The sequence below is a fragment of the Labeo rohita genome, chromosome 13, assembly GCF_022985175.1.
Source record: "Labeo rohita strain BAU-BD-2019 chromosome 13, IGBB_LRoh.1.0, whole genome shotgun sequence".
NCBI lineage: Eukaryota > Metazoa > Chordata > Actinopteri > Cypriniformes > Cyprinidae > Labeo > Labeo rohita.
In genome coordinates this window covers 10,046,268-10,061,779 of record NC_066881.1, presented here as the reverse complement: position 1 = coordinate 10,061,779, position 15,512 = coordinate 10,046,268, and the positions used below count along the sequence as shown (strand labels likewise).

General features: G+C 38.5%; 1 protein-coding gene across 2 annotated transcripts in view; it reads left to right on the top strand.

The window, feature by feature from the left end:
- lrmda (leucine rich melanocyte differentiation associated) overlaps window positions 1–12,893 on the top strand; it is a 376,471-nt gene extending 363,578 nt beyond the window's left edge. For both annotated transcript variants that reach the window (XM_051125729.1, XM_051125727.1), the window contains one exon: window positions 11,136–12,893. In XM_051125729.1, the coding sequence (XP_050981686.1) occupies window positions 11,136–11,215 (80 nt within the window). In that variant the 3' untranslated portion in view covers window positions 11,216–12,893. The remainder of the gene's footprint in view (window positions 1–11,135) is intronic.
- The last annotated feature ends 2,619 nt before the right edge of the window (window positions 12,894–15,512 follow it).

The window sequence follows — 15,512 nt, the reverse complement described above, 5'->3', positions numbered from 1 at the left end:
GAGGCCTATAGAGTCTGAGGTGTAGTTCTTGGGTTGTCTGCCATTTTCTCTGAACTTTACACGCTCTGATCTTGGGGTGAATTTTCTGGGACATCCACTTCTGGAAGGAGAGGTGTCTGTTTTAAATGTCTTCCACTTGTGAATAAACTTCAAAATGTTTGGAAATGGCCGTATTACTCTTTTCAGATTGATGGCAGCAACAATTGCTTCTCTAAGATGATTGCTGATGTCTTACCTTCTTGGCACTGTGTTAACACACACCTGAAGGCTCCAAACCAGCAAACTGCCAAAGCTTATGCTTTTATAGAGGCGCTCAGACTTGCTGATGATCAGTTAATCAAAAGTATTTGATTAGCAGTGCTTGACTGTTATTTACCCTCTTAATTCCAATGTTAACAGTAAGGGCGTCCTAACTTTGTCACACATGGTATATATATATATATATATATATATATATGTGTGTGTGTGTATGGTAGCTTATTTGAAATCTGAAACTTTCATATATTCTAGATTCATTACATGTAAAGTAAAACATTTTTTTTTGTTTTAATTTTGATGATTAGAGCTTACAGCTCATGAAAGTCAAAAATCCAGTATCTCAGAATATTAGAATATTTCCTAAGATCTAAGATTTCCTTAGAATATTGTAAAAAAATTCATTTTTTGATTGTAGCTTATTTAAAATCTGAAACTTTCATATATTCTCTATTCATTACATGTAAAGTAAAACATTTCTAAAGTTATTTTTGTTTTAATTTTGATGATTAGAGCTTACAGCTCATGAAAGTCAAAAATCCAGTATCTCAGAATATTAGAATATTTCCTAAGATCAATCAAGAAACCGATCTGCAAAACAGAAAATTTCAAGTTCTTTAAAGTATGTTCATTTATGCACTCAATACTTGGTCGGCAGCACATATTACAGCAAATTCCTTGCTCCTAGCACAAATTACAGCATCAGTAAAGTGTGACATGTAAGTGATCAGCCTGTGGCACTGCTGAGGCACTTTTGAACCTTCAGATTGTCTGGATATTGTTGGATCAACAGTTTCTCATCTTTCTCTTGAAAATATCACATAGATTCCATATAGGGTTCAGGTCAGGCATGTTGGCTGGCCAGTAAAGCACAGTTATCCCATGGTCAGCAAACCACTGGGAAGTGCTAAACTCCTGCTGGAAAAGGAAATCATCTCCATAAAGCTTGTCAGCAGATGGAAGCATAAAATGCTCTAAAAATCTCCTGGTAGACGGGTGCATTGACTTTAGACTTGATAAAACACAGTGGACCAACGCCAGCAGACGTCACGGCACCCCAAAACATTACTGACTTTAGAAACTTCACATTGGACTTCAAGCAGCTTGGATTCTGTGCCTCTCCAGCCTTCCTCCAGACTCTGCAGCAATGATTTCAACATGAAATGCAAAATTTACTTTTATCTGAAAAGAGGACTTCGGGCCACTGAGCAACAGTCCAGTTCTTTTTCCAGTTTCCTGAAGACGTCTGAGCATGGTGACTCTTGATTCAGCTTCATTCCACTCCTTGTGAAGCTCTCCCAAGTGTTTGAATCAGCTTTACTTGACAGTATTCTCAAGCTTGCGGTCATCCCTCAACTTTGCATTTAATATGCTTTGATACAGCACTCTGTACACAGCCACCCCTTTCAGTAATGACCTTCTGTGAGTTACTCTCTTTGTGGAGGGTGTCAATGATTGTCTTCTGGACCATTGTCATGTCAGCAGTTTTCCCCATTAGTGTGGTTTTAAAGATCAAGAGATACCCGGAATTTATGCTGTAGGGATGGACATGTAATGAAACTCAAATGTAAATATTCTAATATTTTGAGATACTGGATTTTTGACTTTCATGAGCTGTATGCTCTAATCATCAAAATTAAAACAAAAAAAAAAAAACTTTAGAAATGTTTTACTTTCCATGTAATAAACTAGAATACATGAAAGTTTCAGTTTTTTAAATGTTACAAACCAAAAATATTTATTTATTTATTTTTTTTTTTACGAAAAATGTGTGTGTATGTATATATATATATATATATATATATACACACACATTTTTGGTAACTTAATTCAGGTAAACCATTTTTCTTTTTTCTGGTAAGTATTTCTTAAAAATAGTGTTTTAATAATATTTTTATTGTTGGTAATACTATCATTACATTAAGTAATATATTTCTGTCACAGTTTCTTCAAGTTAAACCATACTTTTGTTTTGACAAGTTACTGTGAAGACCTGCAGGTTTCTCATCCAAAATATTGTCTTGTCACTGAGCATATTATAATATTAGAACACATTATAGTATCAGCAAAATGTAGATTTTAAAACACTGCAGATACACTGTTAATGTAAGCATATGATAGACACGTTGTCTATTTATTATATTTGTATTATTTTGCAATGCCTTAGCTTTTTGTGTCATGGCATTCTACTGAAATATGATGTATTTTTCCTGGCACTGTAAATTCTGCAGTGACACTGCAAAAGTGCAGGAAACATTGTAACTAGTACTAGAACTAGTTGTAGGACTAGTAGTAAAACAAGCTTGTACCGTGTGTAAGTCTTCTGCATTTTTCACATTGCTCCTCCTGACACTTTTTAAATGGCGGTGTGATAAATGTTGGCTATTATGATTTCACTGGAGTTTTGCCAGAGGAAGAAAAGCAAAGACAGCAGATTTCCAGGACGTCAGGCACTGTGATAGCAGGTCACGGAGAGGCTGTGGAGGGCTCATGTTGTTTGTAATAAGCTGTGAGTGTACCGGTCCTGTCTCCACCTCGATCTCGCACGAAGACAACCTCCGCTCCTCTCCAAACATCTAGGTATGACAGGACGGGAACAATGCTTTCAACCTTTCCCCTGCCAGAATATGCAGCATGGAAACATTAGCTTCCCGAAAACTTTTAATCTGTCACTGTAATGGCTGTGTGTGAGTGTCTGGAATAAAGAGAAGGCCTGGCCCTGACACACTGTTTTTTCATAGTAGCTATCAGCTCATCAGTCGTCCCCATGGGTTCAAGCTAGACTTTGCTTTCCACTAACAGGTTATGTAAGAAAGAGCTGCTTCTGCATTTTACCTTTTCTCCTGCCTTTGTCTTTTTTTTTCTCATGTAATAAGCGGAGTGTCCAGCTGTGGGAGTTGGCTGCCGTGTGCAAAATTTGCAGTGGGCTGCACTATATCACGCATCACCCTGGCTGCCAGTTTACGCTAAACATGCTCCCCCGTACCTGGCAGGCCTGTGTGTGTTTTCCTCTCTGCTTCCCACAGAGGTTTGTTTAAAGGATGGACATCTCCCAGACCTGCACCATTTGCAGACCGCTGCTTTAAGCGCTTGAACATGTGAGGAAGCAGTCATGCTGCTCCAGGTCAATATTACAGCTTCAGTCGTCACCAGACACTGAACTAAGCCACGCTTTATTAATCATGTGCTGTTTTCTATCACTAGATTTAATCCAGCAGACACTGCTCCAGGCACTCATATGAGGGTCACAGACAAATAAAAATGCCTAAAATGGTCAGGAATTTTTTTTTTTTTTTAATTCGTATTTGGTCGGCACCGTTAACCTTTGAGGGCTTGCTCTGACATAAAGCGCCATTGCATTACAGGCATCCCGAGTTCGAATCTGGGCTTGTGGACCTTTCCCGTTCCGGCCCCTCTGTCTCCTTCCCACTTTGCTTCCTGTCTCCTCCACACTGTCCTATCTAAATAAAGGCAAAAATGGCAAAAATAAATATATATATAAGTATATTACCCATGTATATTCAGTTTATACAGAAAAAATCAATTTAGTAACTTCATTTTCATTCCTCCTTCACTTGTCGAACTTAACTGAAATGTACAAAAATTTAGATTTTTTTTTTAAAATTTGTGTCCTTTGACCTGAAATAACTTTTTTAAAGAAATAAAACAAGTCATTATTTTATTTTTTTGTTATTATTATTAATTATATTAAAAAAGTAAAAATAATAATAAGTGTAATAATAATAATAATAATAATTCATAATAATAATATCATAATCATCATTAAATGTAATTTACCTGTCATTTAATGATAATGATTTTTTTTTATTTCAATTCATATTTGTACATTAACTATGTATATTCAGTTTATACAGTAACAATTTTAACAACAACAAAATCAATTTACTTTATTTAGATTCCACCTTGAATAAATGTATTGATTGAATTTTTATAATTATTTTATTGTTTTATTTTATTTTAAAGAAATAAAACTATTCATTTAAAATTCATTATCATTATTATATTATTATATTGGTATTATTAAAAATCTAAAGAAATAATAATAATAATAATAATAATAATAATTAAATGTGTTAATAATAATAATAATTCCACTTTTTGTTCCATCAGGCTATAAGGCTTATAAATATTAATTATATATTAAAAAACAAACCAGTTTCACTTATTTCAAGAAACTACTAAGAAAAAACAAAAAAAGAAACTACTAAGAAAAAAGTACTTTTTTCTTTATTAAAGTTAAACCACCTTCACCCCCTTTTTTTTTCCAAAACTATAAAGGGCGTTAACCCAATAATAATAAAAAAAAAAAATAATAATAATAATAAAAATGATTGTTGTTAAAAATGATTGTTGTTGTTGTTGTTGTTGTTGTTGTTGTTGTCATTTACTCACCCTAATGTTGTTCCAAACATGTATGAATTTCCTTCTTCTGCTGTACACAAAATAATATATTTTAAAGCATGTTGATAATTAAACAGCTTCTGGTAGCCATTGACTTCCATAGTATTTTTTTTTCATATATGTAAGTCAGTGGCTGCAAGCAACTGTTTGGTTACCAAGATTCTTTAAAATGTAATTTTTTATGCTCAACAGGTGAAATACAGATCAGTTCAGGTTTGAAATAACTTTAGAATGAGTAAATGATGACAAAATTGTAGTTTTTGGGCAAACTATGCTTTCCTAAGTCTTTAAATGAACAATACATTTAATGAAAATACGCTCATTATAGAAGCAGTTTATTGAAGTCTTTTTCTTTATCGAAAGCATTTTTGAATGACTTCTTATAGATCCAGACATGGATGTGTTTGCTGGTGCTCTGCGATCTCTCTCACTCTCACTGAAGGGGTGCTGCAGTGTTTAGGATGATAGCACTGCAGTTGGGTGATAGTCTTATATACCCTCTCCCGGTGAGGTGAAGTGCGCAAGAATCTCTTCTCAAATCAGCGCTCTGATAGTCAGAATGAGCATACAGGGATCCAGCGGCGGTACCTCGATCCCCGGGGCAACTGCAGCAGCTGGAGTGCAAAAACCCTGTCACCCCCTCAGAACAAGTAGTTGCGCTGGCAGAGCTGTCCGCTGCCCCCCCACACCCGTCCACAGAGCGCGGGGGTGCCGACACGGGCGCCGACGTCTGATCTGATGCGAACAGACATCTCCTCACACTTCACAGTTTGGATCACCTCAACTCGCGAGGATGGCAGGGAAAATGAGCGTCGTTCGGCTACAAAAGTCCAAATTTAGATTGACTGAGTTTGTCCCCGGGCCCGCGGGCTGACACGAGCGGGCCCGCCACTAACTCGCCGCGGAAGGAGAGCGCGGGACTGGAGTGACACGTCGGAGAAGGCTGGTTGCCGATCGCTGGCGGTGGGGGGAAGGGGAGGAGCGGCTACTTTGAAGCGACGGGAGAAGGAAAGTGTCAGATTCGGTTAGCATCCAGACTGGTGTTGGAATATGCTTGGCACTAATATGGCACCAGTATCTCTGTCCTCATCTCTGTTCACTGTCAGTACGTGCGATTCCGCGGCCCGTCTCTCCGCGGCTCTGACAGTGTCTTTTCGGATTATGTTAGTGGCGCGCTCGGAGCGCCGCCGCAGCTCGCCCATCACTCAGCCGCTTTGTTTGAAGCCTGCCCTTTTTTGTCATTAATGCACTTGATGTCTATTTAAAAACGGCGGCGAGCACAGTATCTGTTTTCCTGTCAGGAGATCATTGACAGCATTAATGCCACTTGTCCTTGCCTCATTTACTAAAGCGCTGACACCTAGCTGCAGTCTGCCACATCCATCAAGTGCCTCTATTTCTCTCTCTCTCTCTGTCGCTGGCATGTCAGAACGATCCTGTCTTTAACACACTCAGACTGGGCTGTCTCCACACATCACCTATAGGCCTCACAGTCAACTAGCATTTTCAGCAAAGCAGAAGGAAGATGTAAACAGTACGAGCGCTGCGTTCTTCACCCTAACTCTGGCATATGTTTTGCCAGGTCATATACTGTTGATGTATGAGAGAAGTGAACAGACACTTGCGCTCTCAATAACTTATGACCAGTTTCAGTGCTCGTGAGGAGAAAGCGCATTAATCGTCACTAATGTTGCGTAATCACTGCTTGATGATGAGTATTTTGGTTGAGAGACATAGCAACACCAATAACACCCTTACAACTGTCTAGCAACATCTTAGAGACCACTCAGACCTTCCTAGCAAGCATCAGAACAAATACACCTTTCTAAACAACATACCAGCAATCATCTGACTACACCTTACACCCATTAACTGCCTAGCAATGCCTTTAGTACCATACAGAGGAGCGCTGAACTAACTACCTAGCAACATGCTAAGAAATAATCAACACTTCAGCAACTGTTAGCAATGTCCAACAGTTAAGGCTTAGACATTCCTAGCAACACCCTAGCAACCACCAAGAACAGTCTAGCAACTGCCACCCAGAATATTATAACACCAATTACCTAGAAACATGTTAACAAACATTGAGTGCATAGTCTGCCTACTGCCTAACAACATCCTACCAAGCACCGACAGGGCTCAAAATTGCGACCGTTTTGGTCGCATATGCTCCTGGAATTTAATCTGTGCGACCTCTAAATATCTAGAGGGAGCATTTGTGCGAGTGCGAGTAAATGTTGTGGTGTGACTTTTCATTTCTTTACAAAACTTTCGCTAAGTACTGCACAGTGTATGACTGCTGTGAGCCATTCTATCCGACATTAGCTTACATAACCAATTCAACTTCATCTTTACATTTTTAGCTTTAATGCAGATTTTAGATATTAGCCGTCAGTCACTCACATTGCACCTTTGGAAATCGGAACCAGCCGGTTTTTGCTCCAAACGTTGTCTTTCAACCAATCTCATTCCGTATTTGCACTGCATTGCAGTTAGGGGTGTGCGATATGAACATTTTTGATTCTTGACGATTAAAATAACCCTACGATCTGCTATTATTAAAGAAATAAAGTAAGCCTATCGTGCTACAGCGCACATTCTATCAGTTGCAGTTCTGGTGCCGTCGTCTCACGTGACATACGTTCACACCAAATGTTTACTCAGCAGCAGAATTCCACTCACTAAATACTTATTTGCAATCACACAAGTACATTATTTGCATGTGCTTTAAACCTTGCCGCTTAAACATTTCATTTGCGTGCTGTTCTGACATCCGCTTACATTTGAAGCGTGCGCACTCAAAAAAAATAAAATAAATAAATAAATAAAAAGCCCGTCAGACAGCACCTGATTACTGGAGTAAGTTATCTTTCATGTGTGGTTTGGCCCAGGTGTTTTATGTAGCATAATTTCACAAAGCTAAAGTCTGTCAGATCGTTCTGTTTTTGCTTCAGATATTGAAATTATAATATAATTTAAATCAGAAACGGCACATGTATGCAGCATCTTTGTGTGGATTAGGTTTAAAAATTCAGTGGTTGCCTCTAATTTAAATGGCTACAGAGAGTTTGACCTTTAATAGAGAAAATAAACATCTTGTTCATGTACTCATATTTTCATACTTTCTTGTCCCTTTCTTAAGGCAATAAATAATTATTTAAAAAAAGGCTTTCAAAATCAGACCATTTGTTTGTAAAGAATCGGCAATCAGAATTGGCCATGAAGAATCAAGATCAGTGCATTACTAAAAAGAAGTGTATATATCCCTAGCAACCACCCAGAATGCCCTAGCAAATTGCTAGAAAAAAAAAAAAGAATACCACTGCACCAAAGGACCGTTGAACTAACTACCTAACAACATGCTAAGAAATAATCAGAACACTTCAGTAACTGTTAGCAACATCCAACAGTTAACACTTAGACATTTCTAGCAACACACTAGAAACCACTAAGAACACTTTAGCAACTTCCTAGCAATACCTTTACTACTACCCAGAATCTTAGGTATCAAATCCTTAGCAACACCCTACTATACACCCAGAGAGCACTAGCAACTGCCTAGCAATGCCTTTACTACCATACAGAAGACCACTGTGCAAACTACCTAGCAACATGCTAATCAATATTCAAAACACCTCAGCAACTGTTGGCAACATCCAACAGTTAACACTTAGACATTCCTAGCAACACCCTAGCAACCACACAGAATGCCCTAGCAACTGCTTAGCAATGTCTTTACTACAACCCAAAATATTGTAATATCAAATACCTAGCAACATGGTGAAAAATATTCAGAGCATCTTAGGAACTGTCTAACAGCTTCCTACCAATCACCTAACACTATCTTTGGGACCACCCTTAAATCCTTAGCATCCTTAGCAACGCCCTAGTAACCACCCAGAATGCCCTAGCAATTGCCTAGCAATGTCTTAACTACAACCCAAAATATTATAAAACTAAATAGCTAGCAACATGGTGAAAAATATTCAGAGCATCATAGGAACTGTCTAACAACTTCCCACCTGTCACCTAACACCATCTTAGAGACCACCCTTAAATCCTTCACAACACCCTAGTAACCACCCAGAGCACACTAGCAAATGCGTAGCAATTCCTTTACTACCATACAGAAGACCACTGTGCAAACTACCTAAGAAATATTCAAAACACCTCAGCAACTGTTGGCAATGTCCAACAGTTAACACTTAGACATTCCTAGCAACACCCTAGCAACCACCCAGAACGCCCTAGCAATGTGCCTAGCAATGTCTTTACTACAACCCAGAATATTATAAAACCAAATAGCTAGCAACATGGTGAAAAATATCAGAGCATCGTAGGAACTGTCTAACAACTTCCTGTCACCTAACACTATCTTAGAGACCATCCTTAAATCCTTAGCAACACCCTAGTAACCACTCAGAATGCCCTATCAACTGCCTAGCAATTCCTTTGCTACCATACATAATATCAAAGCAGTAACTACCTAGAAACATGCTAAGAAATATTCTGAAAAACTCAACAACTTTTAACAATGTCCAACAGTTAACACTTAGACATTCCTAGCAACACCCTAGTGACATTGAAGTGAAGACATTGCTAGGCAGTTGCTAACCTTAACCCTTACTACCACCAAGAATATTATACCACCAAGCAACATGTTAACAGATTTTCAGAGCATCTTATCAACTGTCTAATAAGGTCCTGCCAATCACCCGACATATTAGGGACCACCCATAAATCCTTAGCAACACCCTAGCACCCACCAAGAATGCTATAGCAACTGCCTAGCAATATCTTTACTATTATCCAGTATATTATAGCACCAGGTACCTAGCAACATCTTAACAAATATTCTGAGCATCTTAGCAACTGTCTAATAACATCCTGCAAAGGGGACCACCCATAAATCCCTAGCAACACCCTAGCAATCACCAAGAACACTCTAGCAACTGCCTAACATTGTCTTTACTACCACCCAAAATATTATAACATCAAGTACCTAGCAACATGGTAACAAATATTCTGAGAATTTTAGCAACTGACTGCCAATCACCTAACAACATCTTAGGGACCACCCATAAATCCTTAGCAACACCCTAGTAACCACCCAGAACTCCCTAGTGACTGGTAAGTAATGCCTTACCACACCCTACCCTACCACACAGATTATCAAAGCAGCAACTACTTAGTGACATACTAAGGAATAATCAGAACACCTATTAACGTCCTAACAACCGTCTAACAACACCCAGACATCCCTAGCAAATTTTTTGCAACACCCTAACAACCACAGAGACCACTCTAGCAATACAATTACTATCAATTGCTTAGAAGCAGCAACAATGTCCAAATAACCAGTCTATCAATACAATAGTATTGTTATTTTTTATACATTCTGTATGAATATAGTAATGATTTATGTTATATATCAAAGTATTAGTATTAATGTAGTGTTTTCTTGTAATCAGTGTAGTGTTTACTGCAGTAACACTTGATAAGGCCTGTCTTACTATAAGCAGACATAAGGCAATACCTTCTGTGTTGCTGTCTTCTATCTGTCACCGATGTTCTTAATGCAGCTTCATTTGTTTTAATGAATGAGTGGAGAGGATCAACAGGAGTGAGTGGCAGCTTCACACAGTGGATCATATTAAAAATAGTCCTGTGTGTTCTTGTCCTGTAGGAGCGTTAACATTCTGCCACAGAGTATCTTACACAACCGCTCAGAGTGTCTGGACAATGAATGGAGCTAATGCTCACCTTATCAAACACAGCTGGTCAATGGATCAGTAAGATGAGCTCACTGTTGATCTTCACCCTTCCTGTCTTTTCATCTCTCTCTCACTCTCTCTCTCTCTCGCTCTCTCTCTGTCTCTCTTTCTGAAGAAAGCAATCTCTTGGCTTGTTATTGTCTAGACAATGCCCTCAGGCTAAATGTTGTCTCTCTGGTGTTCTCAGACTTTAGACGGATGCACTGTCTCCCCCGACACACCTTTCATGCCAGAAATTTGAGTGAGAAATGACAGATTCTGGAGACACATTCTGAGTTTTTTTTTATTTTTTTTATTTGCAGCAGTGTGTGTACTTTACTGACAAACCGCTTTCTGATGGATAAACAGTAAAAGAGAACTGTAACATTTTTTCAGTTCATAGATTCATAATCATAATACACACACATTCGATTTGAAATTACTGTTTTGTTTCCAATGTGTAAAAATAGATGCAATTTTTTGAATAACTTGTTTTACATATATGATGTATTTGATTATATGTATGATTATGTGTTTAAATATCAACCTGATGTTACTATTTAATGTGCTTTTAGAATCTCAATATTTCAACTTGAGGGTTGCAGCATCTCATCGTTTCAGCGCTGGATTCACATGAAGTCAGTTTGACATTGACGGTGTAGTTAAATGTCATTTTGACATGCTCTTCTCTCTCACTTTCAGGGGTTTTCACCAAGTGCCGTTATGTCTACTACGGCAAGCACTCAGAGGGCAATCGATTCATCCGCAATGACCAGCTCTGACTGACAGACGGGTCAGTGGACAGACACGCGAGGGGGCTTTACAAAGATATCCAGCCCATATTATTATAAATATACATGTTGCCACACGCATTTTAAGCAGCCAAACACAGCCCTCTAGTGCCGTCTGCTGAGTGTGCCTTCCCTGCCACCTCCCATCGCTCTCGCTCCGTCTGAGCAGTGCCATCCAGATTGACATGATTGCCTTTAAGCAGCCCCGCTATGCCACGGTGACAGACACGAACGCGGCCGAGCGCTCGTCCTGACAGCCGCGGCTCCATGATGGATTGCCTGGTCCAACTGCTGCTCTCCCCAGGTCAAAGGTCCCACCTGAGGCTTCGGGCTGCCCACACGGACGCCTAGGATGAGCTCCTCTCAAAGTCAAAGCTAAAGTTAAAGAGAAAGATCAGGGGGAAGTGGCGCTTTTGTCGGAGTTCTACACTTTAGCCGTCATTAAAACTAAAGCTTATTACATGGTTTTGTAACCATGTCATTTTCCGTACGTTACTGTAGGCGGAATGTCAGTTTGAGTCATTGGAGGGTTGTGTTCACTTCTCCAAATAGTTAAAAAGGCTAATAAATTTAAACAATCACAAGTTTAAATTTATTAGCGTTTTTTAACTTTAGGCATGTCAGGCAAGTGCTCATCATCAATTGGCACAAGGGCTTTTTTTCCAAGTATACAAAGAAAGGTTATTTTAAAATTATTAGCTGTTTTTTTTAAAGATGTTTACTTTCATATTTAATCTATGTTATTATGTTTTAATGATCCAAAGCTTTATTGGATGTTTTCAGCACGAGTCCTCACAGAAATGCAGCTGCGAGGCCCTCACAGGCTCTTGCCTCTGTGGCATGTGTATGTTTGCGTGTTTGTGAGGTGCATGTGCATGTCGTGTGTGAAGTTTGTGTGTTGCGGGGGCAGTTGTTGCAGTGCCGGAGCCTGGAGGAGCTGTGAAAGAAAGAGGTAATGAGCTTTGCTTTATTTCATTCTTTCTCTGGAGGGAGAGAGCAAAGAAAGACAGCAGCTCTGGCAGTGAAAATGGAGGAGGTGGATGTATGTTTGCGTGAGGGGGGGAGTCAACAACTTTCTCCAGTCTTTTTGATTGTTTCCTCATGCGTTTTTTTGGACCTATTCGCATTATTTTAATGATTTCTTTTCTTTGTATGTTTTGAAAAATCAATTAAAAAATCCATGGGGGCTTTTGCTGTGCTTTGGAAACAGAGTTTACTAGCCGTGGCCAAAAAGTTGGGCAAATATTTGAAACATCAACTCCATTAGGTACAGTGAGGGTGATTACTGTTTTATGTGCATCCAATTTGTTTTGCCTCGTGTTGTTACTTTTTTCTCCTTTTTTGTTTTTACAATATTACATTCCATATTTAAAGTTAAGTTATGCACTGAAGTCTGTGTAAGACTAGCCAAAGATACACTGCAAATAAAATAATTCCATATTTTAAACAAGAAATGCAAAAGATTTCAACTTGTTTCATAGATTTCGAATGAACTGGGATTTGAGATTAGTTTGACTGTTGTATGAATCTTTTTATATGAGTAGTTGACATGTAAAAGTGTCCTTTACTGTGACATGCTCCGTCTAAAACTAATGAAAATTTGTTTTTGAATTATAAAATTATTATTATACCAGAGGTTGCGTTAAACTTTAACATTGTCCGTCATTTTGACGGATATCGATTCTTAAAACACATTCAATCTTTTGGTCTATGCTGTTTTCAGTCGATGAATGAACAGTTACATAGTGCGTCTTCCATCCAAAAAATAGCCATAGGCTAGGCTTTGTGTCACTTTTCTCAGATTCTCAGATTTCAAATTCTGTCTATTTCATTAGGAAATTCAATCAAAGGCATAGGAAAACATTTGTGACAGTTTCGTTTTTGTTCTGGATCCAGCGCTCTGCTACCAGACTGGAGCGCACGCGCCACCAACTGGACAGGGGTGGGAATTGCAGCTACAATTTTACAATAGATCACCCTCAGTGTAATCTGTCAAATGATGGACGGCCTTCAGATTTTTCTGTCAATGATAGGAAAATTATGTCAGTGACGGACAATTTTCGTTTAACACGACCTCTGTATTATACATATGGTTTTTATGACTTCATTGTGTGTGTATGTATGTGTGTATGTGTGTATATATATATATATATATATATATATATACATATATATATATATATATATATACATATATATATATATATATATATATATATATATATATATATATATATATATATATATGTATATACACACATATACACATATAGTGGGGCTGTCAAATGATTAATCGCTATTAATCGCATACAAAAACGTTTGAGTTTGCCTAATATATGTGTGTGTACTGTGTGTAATTATTATGTATATATAAATACACACAAATTAATGTATATATTTAAAAGACAAACTATTTATATTTATATATAATATAAATTATATAAAAATTATAATAAATACATGTAGTTGAAAATATTTCTTAAATATATGCATGAATGTGTTTGTATGTATATATACAAAATAATTACGTGAACACACATATTTAAGTTTTATTTTGTATGCAATTAATCACGATTTATCATTTGACAGCCCCAATATATATATACACATATATAATTAGTTCAAAAATACATAAAAAATGATGATGATATTTGTCAACTATGCATATATGTAATGAAACAATATAATGGGTAGTCTATTATGTATGTGCTGGGATTATTGTATGTAGTACACTATAATTGTAAAGATATTGTAAACATACCATAATCATGAAATATTATTTGATTACCATTTTGATTAAATAACCATGTGCTATCCACTGAAAGAAATAAATAAAATTGCTTGGAAAATGGATGACACTATAGTGTTGGGAACTGCAATTGTTTTTTATTACTATTACTGTTAGTATTATTTTTAAATGTCTGAACCTTATTTTTTTTTTTCTTTGTAAACATTTATTGTTAATGGCATAATTTTGCCTAGCCTCTTCTTGCTTAATTGCCGTGTGTTAAACGGCCTCCCAAGTATGCCATCCAAATTAGCCCGGCAAATGAGAGACGTAGTTTTGGATGTGAAAGAAAGCATGTGTACCCGGAGCAGCGCTCGGCAATGTGAAGCACGCAGGGAAAGGTCACAGATAGCCCAGTGCAATGATTTGGTGTGCACCGGCTGTGTGGGTTTGACTGTGGGTCACAGGTTGTGTGCGTCTGTGCCTTATGCACATGTCGGTCCAAGTGTGTGTTTCAGGGTCTGTTCTGCAATGGGAATATTGTACTAAATGTGTGTGCGGGTTGTTTATTGTGTGTGCGTACAGCACATTTGTGTCTTCGGCCCTATGAGACTATGCCTGTGCGTCGCTCCTGTCGTACTGCTGGAGAGCATGGTCACTAGTGCGGGCGTTTCTAAATGACAAGGTTTATTTGTCGGTGTTGTGATATGTTCTGAGAAAAGTGGCACTGACAGCTGGTGGAGGCAGCAAGAAGGAGCCACAACAAGTCCCCCACCCCCCCTCACCACACAAAATGTCATCTCTTCCCTGGCTGGCTCACCCAACCATCCCCATGAAAAGAACAGACATTTAAAACTTTGTGACATGTGTCAGAGACGCTGCCATTGAGCCACTGCCGCTGATGTAGCCAGAATTGACAGCACCCGAGCCGCTGGAGCTGGCTTGGGGACATACCGAGTTTGGTGAGTGTCAGTTCCCATCCTCGTCAGGGCCTCATCTCAAGCAGCTCCGCAAATATAAACAGCATTAGAAGGCGGGCGGAAGTGCAGCGGGAAGACATATGCTGACACACACACGTGTGTTCGGGAGAGAGACAGTGTGCGCTCAGGAGAGGCGCGCGGTGGGGACTAATTAAGGTGTGAGAAGTGGAGAGCAACCTGTGGGCTCTGACCTGGGACTCCCTGCTCACAGGGCTCCAGGAAATGCTCCTCGCTAGGAGAACGCAGGAATACAGGCCTTGAGAATATTGATGGAAAGGTTGTTCTGACCCAAATAATGTTCTTATAACAAAGCTATAGTTGGGTATTAGTTGAACAAACTCAGCGACTGGATTATTTTGACCCATCGTTTGTGTTTATAACTTATTTAACCTATACCTTTGTTATAACTATGGACAAACTCAGTGACTGGATTGTTTTGACCTGTCGGTTGGGTTCATAATTTTGTTATAATAAAGCTACAGTTGGGTTAATATGGATGAACCCAGCGACTGGGTCATTTTGACCCATCGGTTAGGCTCATAACTTAGTAATAACACAGCTATAGTTGGGTCAAATGTGG